At 36.1% G+C, this 17550-nt stretch overlaps 1 protein-coding gene across 1 annotated transcript in view; it reads right to left on the minus strand.

Annotated features, from left to right (window-relative positions):
• SAMD3 (sterile alpha motif domain containing 3) overlaps positions 1 to 16874 on the minus strand; it is a 46967-nt gene extending 30093 nt beyond the window's left edge. The window contains exons 1-3 of the mRNA XM_049772625.1: positions 16796 to 16874; positions 15946 to 16135; positions 11842 to 11949 (exon numbers count right to left, since the gene is read on the minus strand). Of these exons, the coding sequence (XP_049628582.1) occupies positions 11842 to 11949; positions 15946 to 16135; positions 16796 to 16874 (377 nt within the window). The remainder of the gene's footprint in view (positions 1 to 11841; positions 11950 to 15945; positions 16136 to 16795) is intronic.
• Between the last annotated feature and the right edge of the window lie 676 nt (positions 16875 to 17550).

Here is a 17550-nt window from a genome sequence, read left to right on the forward strand (position 1 = left end):
TTTTTTTCCATAAAAAGTTCACTTGTAATTGACATATCAATCCCCAATGTAAGTGTATTGAGAGACATGTTTACACAGATAAAATGAAGTTTAATAAGATCCTGAGGGTCAGGCACTGATATGATAAGATTAGTGTCTTACGAGAAGTGACATTTAAAGAACTTGATCTTTTTCTTATTATCCTTTGAGGAAACTCACAGGAGACTACCTGTAAGCTCACAATGAAAACCAAACGAGTTGGCACCTTGGTCTTAAATCTTCCAATCTCCAGATCTATGAGAAATAATTTAAGTTCCAGTCTCTGGTGGTAGTTGGTATTTTATGGCAGCCTAAACTGTCACCATTGTATTTTCTATGATAGTGTCTCTTTCTCCTACTAATTCAAGCTCAATAATTGATGCATTTTATATTAATTTTCCACATTTATATGTTATTAATATTCCCTAACATCTTATCTTTTCTTTTTGACTACTTCATGGTTGCTACATTAATCCAGGAATTCAGTACTCAAATGTGGACTAGTATCAGAGTTCTATTTCCAGAATGGTTTCATTAGTTAACCCTGAACCAATTATCCTATGAATAATAGCAATAAACATTGAACAACATTTTAAAAAATAACCAGAAACACTGGAGAGTGAAAAAAATAAAAGCATGTTTATTCTAAAGATTCACAGATGGGGCTGGAGTGGTGGTGCAAGCTGTAGGGCATTTGCCTTGTGTGCAATAACCTAGGATGGACTGTGGTTCGATCCTCCAGCATCCCATATGGTCCCACAAACCAGGAGCAATTTCTGAGCGCATAGCCAGGAGTAACCCCTGAGAGTCACCATGTGTGGCCAGAAAAAAAAAATAAAGAAATAAAAAGAAAAGAAGATTTATAGCTTACAAGAAAAGAAAGATAAGGAGTGAGTTTCAAATGACTTCAAGCATAAAAACTGAGGATTATAAAACTCTAATATAAAACCAACTCTTTCTTGACTTGATAGTTTGAATTAGTCATAGATACAGGAAGAGAGAAAAAAATTCTTTAAAGGAAATACTAGTAAGAGAGCACTACTATTTCTTTGTATTAACATTAAAATTCTAACGAATCATGGACCATTTGTGAATATCAAAGTAAAAATGAAAACCCAAACTTAGATTTGGGCTAGTCAGTGAGATAATGAGTGTTCAGTTTGAGTCTCACCAATTACATTATTTACTAAAACAAACCAACCAACAATCAACAGTTCTTTGGGTGACTAGGGCAAAAACAAGAATGTCCATACTGTAGGATGGCAAGATTCAATGTAAATTCCAAAATACATAACAAAAAAATTAATAAATAAAAGTATGACACCTTTATTAAGAGTAAAGGCAATTAACAGTGTGAGGTTATCATAATTTCATGTGACAAAATAAATGCTAGAATAATTTATATACTAAGAAAAATTTAAAAATAAATATAAATTGCTTTCAAAAATTAAATAAAAACTTAAAAAGAAAATGGGGTCATAAGAGATTGTACAGATGTTAAGGCATTTGCATTACATATGGCCAAGGTTTGATGTCCCACACTATATTTGGTTCCCTGTGTACAGAACCCCTGAGCACCACTGATGGTGGCGCAAGTCCCTCCTTAAAAGCAAACAAACAAAATACTCAGTGGTCCCTGAGCACAGAGCAATAGAAAATTCTGAGAACTTCAGGATGCTCTCACCACTCCACACCCAAAAGGGAAAAGGACAACATTTAAATTAAAGAAAATACTAGATGAGATTAACAGCAGGACGAAGGTTACAAACAAATGCCAATGGAATTAAAGATAGAAAATTAAATTTTAATTCAATATAAAAATAAGGATGCAGATTTAAAAAATTATCAAGGTAATAGCTTCTGTGCTGTTGTTGTTGTTAAGTTCTTCTATGTAACCTCCTTGTCATATTCATTTTAAATTAACACTGATTTAATCACATTAGTTGGTGCAAAGGCCAAGTATGCTGAGAAATAGCTAGGCAAGTGGTAAAAAGACACATAGGTAAGGAATAAAAAAAGTATTTAGTACTTTAGCCACCTCAGTGGAGTCCCAGACCCAAAGGCTAATGCCAGGCCCAAGATTCAGGTTACATTTATAGATGGCCCAAGATTCAGGCTTCCCTTCACAAATAGAACTGGTCAATGAATTTAAAAATTACCCCCTGGGACTGGACAAAGCCTAGAATCTCAGAAGAGGAAACTATTCCTCTCTGTCATAATAACCAAAACCCAAAAAAAAGAGTAACTCAAGTTATAGGCCATGGGTTTGATCAGATAAATGAAAACAGTGAATTATATCAATTGGTCTGGAGAATTATTCAAGTTATCAACAATATAAATTTATTTAAAAGTAATGTATTGGGGTCAGGAATGTGATTAGTAGTAGAACACACCTGTGAGGTTCTAAGTTTGGTCCCAAAATGGCTAAAAAACTTTCTCTGGGCTATGTTTAGACTTTTCCAAGATAGATTCTCCTCCAGTTACACTCCTTTCCTGGTCCCATGGAGAATTTATTTGACTTAATTTCTTATCTGTTTTGGTTTTCTTATGTTTTTGCTGAGTAGGACATTTTGTAAAAATAAAACTATGGAAAAGATTAGGAATGTTTGAGAATAAAATATATTAAAATATATCACTTTATAGCCCAATAACTTTCTTCACTTATAAAATGTTGTGTTTTTTTACATAAATTATCTTTTCAAAAACGCTATTTTATAAAAAAAAAAATTAAAGCTGTTCATCTATGACAAAGGAACTATTGATGAGCAAGTTCTCGAGCAAGTAAAAAAGAGTGAACAATGCCAAAGCTGAAGTTTGAGGTTTGAAAATCAGTGAAGTACCAGTTATAGAAAGGCCATTAAGGAATTAGATGGAATCCAATACACACAAAACATCTATGAGAATCAGATTGTCAAGGGCAAGGGGACAGCGCAAAGAGCTAGCCAAAGTCACCAGTATTTAAATCTTGGCACCAACTGATCCCTAAGTAGAACCTAAATACCACGCTGAGTGGCCCCAAACCAAAAATGACTCTTGATTGATATGTAGAATTACAACCCTCTCAGTCTATGCTTCCTAATCTTCAGGGCACACATGACACATTTCTTCAAAGTCCTCATTTATAAAAACTGTGATGATGCTTTTCTAGTTTTATTTAATAGTATATTGCTTTCTACTTCTCTCACTCATTAACATTGTCATGGTAGCTGTTAGTGTAGTTATTTCTCTAACCGCACTCACCACTCTTTGTGGTGAGCTTCATATTGTGAGTCAGTCCTTCTAACCCTTAACTCTAGTGTCTCTGGGCATTATTATAATAATGTCATTTATTTTTCTTAAAATCCATAGATGAGTGAGACTATTCTATGTCTGTCTCTCTCTCCCTCTGACTTATTCACTCAGTACAATAGTTTCTATGTCCATACATTTATAGGAAAATTTCATGACTTCATCTCTCCTGACAGCTGCATAATATTCCATGGTGTATATGTACCACAGTTTCTTTAGCCATTCATCTGTTGAAGGGCATCTTGGTTGTTTCCAGGTTCTGACTAATGTAAATAGCACTGCAATGAATATAGGTGTGCAGAAGGCATTTTTGTGTTGTGTTTTTTTCTTCCTAGGATATATCCCTAGGAGTGATATAGCTGGATCATATGGGAGCTCAATTTCCATTTTTTTGAGGAATCTCCATGTTGTTTTCCATAAGGGCTGGACTAGATGGCATTCCCACCAGCAGTGAATGAGAGTTACTTTCTCCCCACATCCCCGCAAGCACATTCTGTTCTTGATCTTTGTGATGTGTGCCAGTCTCTGTGGCGTGAGATGATACCTCATTGTTGTTTTGATTTGCATCTCCCTGATGAGCAGTGATGTGGAACATTTTTTCATATGCCTTTTAGCTATTTGTATTTCTTCTCTGAGAAAGTGTCTGTTTATTTCTTTTCATTTTTGATGGAGTCAGATTTTTTTCTTGTTAAGTTCCGTAGCTTGTTTTCTATATTGGCCCCTTATCTCTTGGGTATTGGGTAATAGCTTCTCCCATTCTGTGGGTGGCTTTTTTTTAATCCTAGCCACTATTTTTTTTTTGAGTTGCAGAAGCTTCTCATCTTAATATAGTCCCATCTGTTTATTTCCATGGAAGCTCAATTTCTAGTCCAAAAACATATTTAAAAAATATATAGATTGGAATATCCAATTTTGTAGTACAAGCTCTGAAACTAAACATCTATAACTACAGCAACATCTAAAATCTTAATTGTTTTTTCCTAACACAGAAGGAAGCTAAAGGAAGCTTAAACATCTGTTAAAAAAGTTTGCTGTTCAGCCAGAGAGATGGTATATAGCATGCAGGACACTTGCCTTGCAATAAATCCCAGCACCCTGTATGGTACCTCATATCTCAGCAGAGAACCAGGAGTAATGAGAGCCGGAGAGATAGCATGGAGGTAAGGAATTTGCCTTTCATGCAGAAGGTCAGTGGTTTGAATTCCGTTATCCCATATGGTCCCCCGTGCCTGCCAGGGACGATTTCTGAGCGCAGAGCCAGGAGAAACCCCTGAGCACTGCCGGGTGTGACCCAAAACACACAAAAAAAGAGAACAGGAGTAAGCACTAAGCATTATCAGATGTAGCCCCAAAACAAAAGCAAAAAAAAAAATAGAGAAAATATGTTATTATCTGAGGACAGTAGGGACACTATAATATATATTGTCAGAATATGATCTATGTATTACCAAATACAAGTTAAATAGAAATGTTGCTTCTATGCCAGTTATCCCCTGTACTTTGGAAATTGCCTGTATTATTTTACCTAGACAAGACTTTCCCCTACTGAGACAGCAATGCAAATACAAAATTTTGAAAAGTTAAGTAAAGATACATATGTCAGTGAGCGAGGGTGAGATGCCACCTCTGAAACTAGTGAACATTGTCACTGACAGGCAAACATGAACTTTGAAGAAAATTCTGTTTTGTTGCTGGAACTCCTAGTATCTACCACTAATTCAGAAAATGTTCACTTCACATACTCAGCATTTCAATGTTTGTTTTTCATTTACATTTTGTAGCTCTAGGCTTTCACAAATCTGCCATTTAATCTATCAAACTCCCAGTGCAATTTACTTTCTAAAATGTATGTGTGAATACATAATCAAATATGGAAAAGGCAGAAATGTAGACACAGAAACCAGTATGATCTTGCTGAGAGACAGACAATTCAAACCCTTTGCTCTGGCTGGCGTGGTCAGCTCCACGGTTCAAGGACCCTTTGGAGTCCAACTAAGTAGAAAAACAGCATAATGGATTGGGATTAGTACAGTGCATGCCTGACATCTGTGAGACCCTGAGTTTGAACTTTCATTCCATAATTCTTCTGGATAATGAGTGAAATGCAAAAATACAGATACCTTCAGTCTTCATGTTTAACATTTATATTACTACCATGACAGTTACAATAGCAGATCATGTCCAAATCCACTTTGGTTTTTTAAATGTTTTTAAATATATCTTCACAATTCCATTTTGAGTTCAATTTCTGTCTCAGTTTAGTTCATTTAAGATTAGATCACAGCAAATGCCTAATAAATCTTTCCATCTTGCCATGAATATCTATTGATAATCAACTCTATGTGGGACATTGTAAAGGTGAATCAGGCTATTCCTGGCCTGATTACCCAGGTATTACACCACTTCATGCTCCACTGTTCTGGGTCTATAAAAGATATATAGCATCAAACCTAAATAACTGGGACTACATCAATCTAAAAAGTTTCTATCTGGCAAAAGAAACAAGGCTAAAATTAGAAGACAGCTAATTAATGGGGAAAAAATTTGCACTCACACATCAGATAAAGGTTTGATATCTAGGATATACAAAGCACTCACAAAAGCTCCACAGAACCTAAAAAAAATAAACATCAAAAAATAGGGTGAAGGGGCCGGAGAGATAGCATGGAGGTAAGGCGTTTGCCTTTCATGCAGAAGGTCATCGGTTCGAATCCCGGCATCCCATATGGTCCCCCATTCCTGCCAGGAGCAATTTCTGAGCATGAAGCCAGGAGTAACCCCTGAGCACTGCTGGGTGTGACCCAAAAAACATAAAAAAAAATGGGGTGAAGAAATGAATAGACACTTTTCTGAGGAAAACCAACAAATAGCCAATAGACACATGAAAACATGTTCATCATCACTCATCATTAGGGAAATCTAAATCAAGACAACAATAAGGTACTATCTTAGACCAGTGAGAATGGCACACATCAAAAATAATTGGACCGGGGGCTGGAGAGATAGCATGGAGGTAGGGTGTTTGCCTTGCATGCAGAAGGTCAGTGGTTCGAATCCCAGCATCCCCTATGGTCCCCTGAGCCTGCCAGGAGCGATTTCTAAGCATAGAGCCAGGAGTAACCCCTGAGCGCTGCCAGGTGTGGCCCAAAAACAAAACAAACAAACAAAAATAATAATGGGACCAATCTCTGTTGGGGGGATGCAGTAAGACAGGAACTTTCATCTAGCGATGGTGGAAATGCTGACTGGTCCAACCCCTCCCCCCCAGACTATCTCAAAAGATGTAATGGGGATGTCTATATTTTATTTGTAAGTTTAATTCCTTAATATTTATACATCTTAGTGTGTTTATTTCCAAATTCAGAGGTAGATGCCTCCATCCCTTTTATTTTAATTTTTATTTGTGCTTGTTTTGGTTTTGCTTAGTATGAAATTCTAATAGAAAAGTCATGCTTGGGATAAAAGCTCAGGTCAAAACCAGAGCACAGAGATTGCACAGTCTGTCATTTTTACCCCCAAATGCACCAACAATATAACAGGCATAGGCACACTAAAATGGGGAAATCTTATGTATAGAAAAAAGCTCTTATCTACTAGGGATAAGAACCCATAAATTTTATAATACAGGGACACCTTCCACACTGAACATGTCATGGGAACTCAATTTAGACCTCATGTGAACATCATGACAACCAACATCGACTGTCAAATCCCAAACCCAAGATTCCAACCTTAGAATTGTCACAGTGCCCTGCAGCAGCACCAGGGAGTAAATTGCCCTTGGGGAGTCCCTAATAACATTCTGGTAACAACTTGCCCAGGGTAGATTCATATGACACTCTGTTGACAAGGAAACAGCAACAACTCGATCTAAGGGCAGGTTGCTCTACCTCATCACCTAATGGTTAGATGAAATCAGAAGACACTCTGTACTTTGATCTCTGCAAAAACAAGACCACTAAATACAGAAGACTGAATACAACAATCATGACTGAGCAGAACATCTGGAACCATAAAGAAAGACTCTATCCTATACTCGTCCTAGTGTCTGTGAAAAAAACCAAGATTTCTAATTACAGAGGACTGTCTTTGTCAACCACAACTTAGCAAAACACTTCCTGGCACCATAAAGAAAGATCTTGGGGTTCAACAATGAATAGGCCCAGAGTCTGTAATATGCTTCAATTGTGGAGACACCCTGTATCTCTTAGGCCAAGGGAATTTCCTTTCTAATTTCCCCCAATATTTACTATACTTATGCAAAACAAAACAAAACAAAACAAAAACAAACAACAACAAAAAACTTTGCCACACCAGCCCCCCCTTTTTTCTTTAACTTTTTCTTTCATTTTTTTCTTCTTTTTAATTAATATTTATAGCTTCTAGACAAGGGCTTCAGCCTGTTTTCTTTATTTTTTAATTTTTTGGTTTTTTTACCAGAGCCATAGTACATGAATCATCTTGTTCTGTCTCATATTTCTATATCTTCCTACAAACTGAGAAAGAATAAGTGGATAGTACCAGAGGAAAAGCAGTCTCATGAGCATTGAGTGAAAATAAAAAATGATCAGACCTAAACACCCAACACAAAGTCAATAACAATAGAATCAAGAGACCCAAACTACAACAAGTTATACACAAAATGACCTGTTACAATAGCAGTCAAGGGTCCTTAGGGTGGAGGGTGTATGCCGGGAACAGTGGCCAAGGGAGGTCAACAGTGGTGATGGGGATTGCCCTAATTCACTGTCACTATGTACCTTAAATATAACTGTAAAAGACTTGTAATTCTAAAAAATAGAAAGAAAATTTTAAAAATTAAAAATAAAAATATATAGCTATATAGAAGTGAAAATAATCAACACATCTAGCTGGAACTTGTACAGATAAATTAGATCATTCCACATTTCACAACAGTAGCCCAACCAAGGAAAATAATCATCATTACGAATAATTTTTAAACATGCATAAAACCAGGAAATAATTTCTTTTTTCTTTCTTTCTTTCTTTCTTTCTTTCTTTCTTTCTTTCTTTCTTTCTTTCTTTCTTTCTTTCTTTCTTTCTTTCTTTCTTTCTTTCTTTCTTTCTTTCTTTCTTTCTTTCTTTCTTTCTTTCTTTCTTTCTTTCTTTCTTTCTTTCTTTCTTTCTTTCTTTCTTTCTTTCTTTCTTTCTTTCTTTTTTGGTTTTTGGGCCACACCCGGAGGTGCTCAGGGGTTACTCCTGGCTGTCTGCTCAGAAATAGTTCTTAGCAGGCACTGGGATTCGAACCAACCACCTTTGGTCCTGAATCGGCTGCTTGCAAGGCAAACGCCGCTGTGTATCTCTCCGGGCCAAAACCAGGAATAATTTATAATTATTCTCAAAGAAAGAAGTAAACTATCTGCATACTTTATTTAAAGTTCAAGCCAAGAGTTAAAAGTAACATTTAAAGAATGTTTATTTATCTGATTTTATGCCTTATTAAGCACTGAAAAGGAACTGAACAGCTTCAAATTGAGCAAATGAGAAATAAAAATATAATACAAAAAAGTAAACAAAAAGCATATCTCTATCCAAATAATCACCATCTGTTGAAGATGGAAACACAAAATCTACTATTAAGAAAAGATTTGACACCCATTCTTAAAAAAAAACTCTCAAGAAAATGGAAATGAAAGGAACTTTTCTTAAGGTCATTTACCACAAGTCATGGCAAATATACTCAATGGTGAGCAACTTAAAGCCTTTCCTCTAAGATCTGACACAAGACGTGGTTGCCCCCGCTTGCCACTTCTATTCAACAAAGTACAGAAAGTACTTGCCATAGCAATTAGGCAAAGGTAACTCTTCTCCCAATGCCCTTTTAACTAAGCTTTTATTTTTGAGATGTTAATTCCACCTGAATGATCAGGCCCGCCCACACTTCGGATGGGGCAGACTGTTTGAAATAAAAAATAAAAAATGTCTAACAGGAGAGATTGCAGAGGAGAAGAGGAGAGGCAGCAAAAAGCTTAGCAGAGAAAGAAATACATGTAAGGAAAAGCACATGGCAGACAGGGCCATGTGGAATAAAAGCAAGCTGTTGGTATAAAATTCTAGAAGAGGAAGTCTTGCTTGGGATAAAAGCTCAGGCAAAATCCAGGACACAGAAATTGTATAGCCTGTCTTCATACCCCAAAATGCACCAGCAATATATGGCACTGTTCCCTTTTGCATATTCTAAAACTGACCTCCAGATATACAACCGATTAAACTTTGATAATGTCATCCAGAAAACTGGTCTATTACATGCAAAAAAAAAATAAATTCAGACCTCTCTTTAACACCATGCACAAAAGTAAAATCAAAATAGACTTAATACATTGATATCAGACTTAAAAACCATAAGGTACATAGAGAAAATATAGGTAAAACATTTCATGACATTGAGACTAAAGGCATCTTCAAGGAGAACGCACCACTGCTCAGTCAAATGGAAGCAGTGATAAACAAATGGGACTACATTAATTCGAGAAGCTTCTTCATTTCAAAGGAAACAATGACTAGGATACAAAGGCCACCAACAGAATGGGAGAAATTATTCAAACAATACCCATCTGATAGAGGATTAATATCTGAGATATATAAGTTAATGGAAGAACTTAATGAAAAAAAGATTAAAAATGGGGAGAAGAAATGAACAGACATTTCCTCAAAGAGAAATACAGATGGACAAAAGGCACATGAAAAAATGACCCCCATAACTAGTCATCAGGGTGATGCAAATCAAAACAACAATAAGGTATCATCTCACACCACAGATATGGCACATATCACAAAGGATAAGATCAACCAGTACTTGTGTGGATGTCAGAAAAAAACAACTCTATTCACAGCTGATGGGAATGTCATCTAGTTCAACATTTCTAGAAAACAATATGGATATTTCTTTAAAAAAATGGAAATTGAGCTTCCTATGTCCAGCAATATCACTCCTAGGGTTTTACCCTATGGATATAAAAACACAATATAAAAATGCGCTCTGTATTCCTATAATCAATGCAGCACTATTTACAATAGCCATACTCAGGAAACAATCCAGTTACTCTAAAACAGATGAGTAGCTAAAGAAACTGTGGTACAACTTTTGAATGGAATACTATACAAATATTAGGAAAAATGAAATTATGAAGTTTACTTATACATGGATGGACATGGATATTATTATGCTGAATAAAATGTCGGAAAAGTGTCAGAAGCAGAGTAATAAAAATAGAATAATAACCCTCATCTGTGAATATAAGGAAACTAAAAGACAGTGTAGGGATAATAGCCACAAACAGTAGAGATATAGAGATAAGGATTAGGAGGACTAGTCCATGGTAGGAAGTTTGCCACAAAGCAGAGAGAGCAGTTAGAGTAGAGAAGGGTCTGTGTGAAAGTGAAATGCATGGCATCCCTTCATTAACAGTAGTGCAAGTCAGAATGTCAAAAAAATAAAAGAGAGAGAGAGTGAAGTAAATGTTGACTTGGTTGTGTGAAATGCACACTGATGAATGTTGTTGTACACTGCATGACTGTAATTCAATCATGCACATATTTATCTGTGAAAAAGACATAATATGAACAACCTTGTAAACTGTGTTTAAGTAATTTTTTTAAATGCAATAAAAAGAGTGACTCCTGAGTGTAGAGCCAAGTAACACCCGAGTATTGTTGGGCATAATTCTCTAAAAATAGACACTCCTCCCTTATTCTTATTTGCCCCTTCTTACATAATTGATTGCACAAGAAAAAGAACTGATCCTGCTGAGATTGTTTGCTTCCTTTCCTAGATATCAACCTAAAAAAACACTGATTGTAACCTGTTAGTTGGCTTAGAGAAACTGAACTGTTTTCAGGGAGAATTTCCTTTTGAGTCCTTGTAATTGGAAGGCAATGAGACAACAGTCAGTTTGAGAACAGTGGTCATGAGAGTAGCATACATCTATACTTATGGGAAGAAACAAGGGACAAGACAGAGATTATAAAGCAGATAGTGGGCCAGAGCGATAGCTCCATGGTAGGGAGTTTGCTTTGCAACCAGCTGACCCAGGACAGACCTCAGTTAGATCCCCATTATCCCATATGGTCCCCCAAACCAAGAGTTATTTCTGAGTGCATAGCCAGGAATAACCCCTGAGTATCCCTGGATATTGCCCAAAAACCAAAAACCAAAAGAGAAAAAGAAAAAAAAAAAAGCAGTTAGATATGGTCATCACATGTCTCCTGATGGCAGGATTGGTGTCCTCCAGACTCAATTCCTTCTTGTCTTTGTGCCCAGATCATCATCACTTAAAAAATTCCTTTCAGGTATACAAGTTTCTAATCAGAGGACTGGAGAGAAAGTACAGCTAGTATGGTACTCCCATACAACCCCCAAAACCTACCAGAAGTGATTTCTGAATTAGGAGTAAGCCCAGAGCATCAATTAGGTGTGGCCCCAAACAAGTTTCTACTGATAAGTATATATAAACACATGAAATCTCATAGATGATAGACATTTTTATAATCATGCCTAGAACTTGGCAGACTCACCTCTGTTTCAGCACTCTTTGATCAATTAGTCCATTATCCCAGGTTTCATCTGGATAAAAAAATGGTATCTGATCACCAGTGTTGACTGGATTTGAAGACTGTTCACCCCTGTGACAAATTAAGAGTAGGTGAGGAACAATGAAGAAAAGACTGAGATCTCATGCAGTCTCTGAGGGTCAGGTGAGAATTACCGTGAGTGGTCTATTTCCAGCATTAACCAATAAGTGCAATAATGAGAATGCTTCTTTCAACTCTGAATTAAGCCCCTTAACTTATGTGTAGCTTAGACTGGCACAGGCCATGATTGATTTTTCACTTATTGGTTCATGCTGAAAGTAGTCTGCTCACAGTAAGTTCCCACCCTTGTTTCTAGAGAGTGTTAACGTATACTTTCCATTATGAACTCATGGTGATTATAAAAGAAACATTTTGGGCCAGAAAGATAGCTCAAGGAATTGAGCAGAAGCCTTGCATGTAGGAAGCCTGGGTTTAATCCATGGCAATTGCATGATTCATTGGGAGTACCACTGGGAGCTTCCCCTGAACAGAGAACCAGGAGAAGCCCTCAACCACTCAATACAACCATGTATTTCTCCCAAACTAAAAAAATAAATCTTTAGTGATTATATTTTTTTTTGGTTAAGATTGAAGCCAGCTCAGTTACCTCTCTGGTTTCAACATGTTTATTTGTCAAAATGAAATGATTCATTAGGTTCCTTCTTCACTATTTGCCACTTTGAAAGACATTCCCTTATCTATACAATAATATTTTACTTATTCCATTCTTTTATGGGAACAGAAATAAAAGTCCATAAGGCAAAGTATTTTGCTTATTACCACAAGCTATTCAAGAGTTGACCTCAGGGGCCAGAGAGATAGCATGGAGGTAAGGCATTTGCCTTTCATGCAGAAGGTCATCGGTTCGAATCCCGGCATCCCATATGGTCCCCCGTGCCTGCCAGGAACAATTTCTGAGCATGGAGCCAGGAGTAACCCTGAGTACTGTCGGGTGTGACCCAAAAACCACACACACACACACACACACACACACACACACACACACACACACACAAGAGTTGACCTCAGTTTTCCTAACTTTCTATCCAGTGAATTATTTTCTATATAAGGATAACAAGGAAACAACCTGAAAGCACTGCCCATTCTCTTTCACTATGACTTACTGTGAACAGGATGACAAATATTCTGTTTTCATATATGGCCTACAATATTTTCAGGTATGGCCTACAAATCCTATTAGGTATGGCCTACAGGGGCCAGAGCGATTGCGCAACGGTAGGGCTTTTGCATTTCATGCAGCTGATCCAGGACAGACCTCAGTTCAATCCCCAGCGTCCCATATGGTCCTCCAAGTCAGGAGCGAGTTCTGAGCTTATAGCCAGGTGTAACCCCTGAGCATCACTAGGTGTGGCCCAAAAACCAAAACAAACAAAAAAAATCAAGGTATGGCCTACAAATCCTAGCAAAATAACATAGACAACCACTCACCATTAAATAAAATTTTTGCTCAGGTTGAAATCAAACTCTCTTATTTAGACTCTTTTTTATAGACTTTTTAATGGGGCCATAAAACTATATAATCTAACCACTTCATTTTATAGATAAAACTAAGAAAGGGCAAGAAAAAAATTCCAAGAGTAGATGAATAGCTAATCTAAGAACTTGAATTCAAAATTAGTATGATACCTATCTTCGGGATATGTTTACATAATACCAAGTTTAAATACTTACTTAAGTGTTAAATAGTTTATTATCATACTTTTTTGTATTTTCGTTTTTTATTTTGACAATAAGCACATTTAACACATTTTAACCAAATACATATAAACAATAAGCTCCACTGCTATTGTGGTTTTTGCAACAACATAATTTAATCATAATACAAGGAAACACATTTCTTTCTTTTTTTTTTCCCATTTTCCCCCTCTACATTCCATACTCAGAGGTGTTGAGGAGCCTGCAGCTATTCCTGAAACTACCTGTGAGTATTGCCAGAGATTGAGCTCAGAGTCCTAAACATTCTAACATGTGCACTTTTATTTGATCTCTCTTTTGGGCCCTGAAAACAAAGTTTTTAAGGTGATTCAGTGAGTAGAATATGAAGTGAGTAAAGTGAAAACTTTACGCATAAATCCCTGAACAACTAGTGTTTCAAGTCTTTGCTATACTTGAAACAGACTTTCATAACCAGGTTAACAAAGTTTAATATTTAACACAGCCTATTTCATTATAGAAGAAAGAAAAGAGATTTTCTCACATATTATGGTATTCCTGGCATCAGTGTGAATTAATATGTAGTTAAGTACTGTATGACTTTTCACATCCTAGAGATGAAGAATAAAGTTTAATATAATCAGTTCAAGACAGTGGTAGAACCAAGGAATGAAACTGAGACTTTCTGGCAGTCCAGCTAATGCTCATTTATAAAGAAACTTTGCAAACTGATTTGTAATGAAGAAAAAAATGACTGTTTTCTTCCAAGCTGAGCCTCAGGCCAGTATAGGATTCCAGTCAACTCAAAGGAACTTCCTAGGTCAAAAGTCCTACTCAACCAGAATGCTGGGAAATTACTTAAGCTTTTGAGGTTCACATGCTCTCTTTGTTGGAAAGGATGAAAAGCATGTCATAAAAAATCAATATACCTGGGCCAGAGAGATAGCATGGAGGTAAGGTGTTTGCCTTGCATGCAGAAGGACAGTGGTTCAAAGCCCAGCATCCCATATGGTCCCCCTAGCCTGCCAGGAGCAATTTCTGAACATAGAGCCAGGAGTAACCCCTGAGCACTGCCGGGTGTGATCCAAAAGCCAAAAAAAAAAAAAAAATCAATATACCTAAGAAACTTTTTAATTAGATATGTCAAAAATAATGAAGAAGAAATTCTTCACATAAATTAAGTGCTAAAATGTCAAGTTGAGGGGTTGAGCAGTAAATAGTGCAGTAGGTAGCGCTTTTGCCTGGCATGTGACAGATTTGAATTTGATCCCTGTGTAGTCCCTGGAACCTGCCAAGAGTTATTGATGCTCACAGAACCGGGAGTAAGCCCTGAGTATAGCTCAGAGTAGCCTAAAACAAACAAAAATCTTGAGTCCAACCATCAACCATACTCTAAAGACTATATATTTCCCTCTAGATCCTAAATATCCAAAGCTTATTGAATCAAATTCCTCAAACCGAGTCTTTCTAAAATATTGCTTGTTACAAAGAAAATAACATTTTATTACAGATATAGTCTGATAAAACGAAAATTAAAGCATACAATAATTTCATTAAATGTCACCGTTTATTTTAAACATTAGAAAATAATTGGCTTTTGGTAATTTTTAATCTTATAATCTTTGTATCTTTTGAATATGGAAAAATTAAGTCAGAAAGCTTGAAATGATCTTGGGGCATAGATTAATTTTTATATCATAACTTCTACACTAATTCCCTTTTAATGAAGAATATTAATTATAATAATAAATGATAATTGAAAGAAAAAAGACAAATAAAAATATTTCCAAACTTCAAAGTTACCACAAATTTTTCTTTGTGATTTTAGAGGAATGCTAATTTAACCTTCAGTATAGTACGACTAATTTTAGAAATCAGAAAATCAAGTGTGACAAGACTCATTAGCAAATTACACTGTGGAAAAAAAAGTAAAATAAAGAGAGAGAAAAAAGTAATTGAGTTGCTATATGGAATCTTTGGAAAATAAATAAAATACTTCTTGTTTTAGGAGAGCAAAGGATCTTCCAAAACTATCTTTTCCAGACCTTGATTTTATGCCCCAAACCACAGGTGTCTATTTTTTTTTATGTGTTACAACTACCTTTCAATCATTTATTAAATATATTTTTGTATTGGAACTCTAACTTCCCTAACAATTGGAGTTGGAGTTTAAGAAGTGATAGTTCTTTCTGAAAGTATGTTGATTCAGAAAAACTTTGCAAAAAGTGTCCTTCATTGAAGGTATAAAATTAACAACAAACATTGCTAGAAATGGCTACAGTGTGATTCTAACTCCTAACATTGTATTACAGATATAATTATTAAAAAAAAAAGCACAACATTAAAAATAAGGCCATTTATGAATAGACTTACTCAGGAGCTGCTTCTGATTGTGTGACTAAGGCTATTTCTCTAGAGCTTCCAAGACACTTCAATCCTTGACTTTTCTGCTTGTATTTTTTAATTAAGTCCATCAGCACAGCCTGGTGCCCAATTTTCTTTACCAGCTGCTGAACCATCCGATCATTAAGTGCTAGAAGAGCAGCCCCATTTACTTCTTCCTCTGGAAAAAAAAAAAAAGAAAAGAAAAAAGGTGTTTATTGCTACCTGGTAAGGTACTGTAAAACAGGGCAATCAGAGCAGGTAAATTATTTCTGGTATTAAGAGTATCATCTAAATCTATTCCCAGCAGTTATTAACTTCTCTATATTGCTAAGGAAAAAGAAACTCTAATATTGCATAAATCCACAAATCTGCATCTGCTCCCAAGAAAGAACCAGAACACAGTGCCACAATAATAGTTTTTACTTTTATATTAGCACCTTTCCACAACTCCCTTCTGACTCTGACAGGAACTGTCAGAGATCTGGGAAAAATCGCAGGAAATCATTTTTTGTACTTTCCGGGCAATGTTCAATATCTGTAAATACCACATTGTGCAAAACCCAGGCTGCATTACTAAAGAAAAAAAAAGCTCAGTATGAAATATATATAAAATACGCATTTAAGTAATTCTAAAAATTTATATTATTTCAATTCTCTGAAATATTTTATTTGCCCATGGATGCTAAGTCAAATGCATTCAGTAAAGAAAGACAATTCCCCGGGGTACTGACAACACATATACATTCACATGCATCAACAGAAAAGTCATTTTCACTACCAAAGGACATTCCACATTTCCATTGCCTAATTAACATTTTTGAAAGTGTAAACAACTCACCTTGAAACCTATGAACTAGCTCTCCTAAGTTTTTCTCCACCAACCAACTGCAGACCTGATCAACTGACCAAGTTTCCATTGCTGTAGACACCTGTAGAGTAAATGGTCAGAGAAGGGAATCTTCACTATTTTCTTTCTGATTGTTGTTCTTTTTGTTTATTCATTTATCATTATTTCCAGACAGCTCTCTAATTTCTACTCCCTCCTTTGTCAGACTCTTAGAAGCTTAAGGCTGAACGTCTTCAAAACGAGTTTTCTGAATACACGTATAAAAGTTACTAAAAGAGGTCTCTTTCTAAGATTGAGACTGTTTTGAACCTCTTTCCTAGAATTATTTATCAGATTTCTTCCCCTTCTACTTTTTTCCACAGACATCCTACAGCTTTATAAACAGACTGCAAGGGACCCAAAGTCTTACAATGGTACCCAATCCTACACCATTAACACCCTAGGTTTCTTCACAAAGAAAAGAGAGGTGTGAAATTCACCACTACCAGGCTCATCAGGAAGTGGTTGACATTTACAAAAGGGGTGGGCAGGAGAGGAAGGGAGATCAGATAAAAAGCCTGACAGATATACTTAGTAAACCAAGATTCGGTTAACTCTTTCTTGCTCCCCAGTTAGAAAAGGAGTGCTTCTAACCATTATGTATTGCTTTGATTGAGTAAAAAATAGAAAAAGTCAAATTTCTCGGGAAAAATTCCAGTGCTTTCCATCATTCCTTCCAATACTCTATATACCAACTTTCAATATAT

Source organism: Suncus etruscus, chromosome 4, assembly GCF_024139225.1.
Source record: "Suncus etruscus isolate mSunEtr1 chromosome 4, mSunEtr1.pri.cur, whole genome shotgun sequence".
Classification (NCBI taxonomy): Eukaryota; Metazoa; Chordata; class Mammalia; order Eulipotyphla; family Soricidae; genus Suncus; species Suncus etruscus.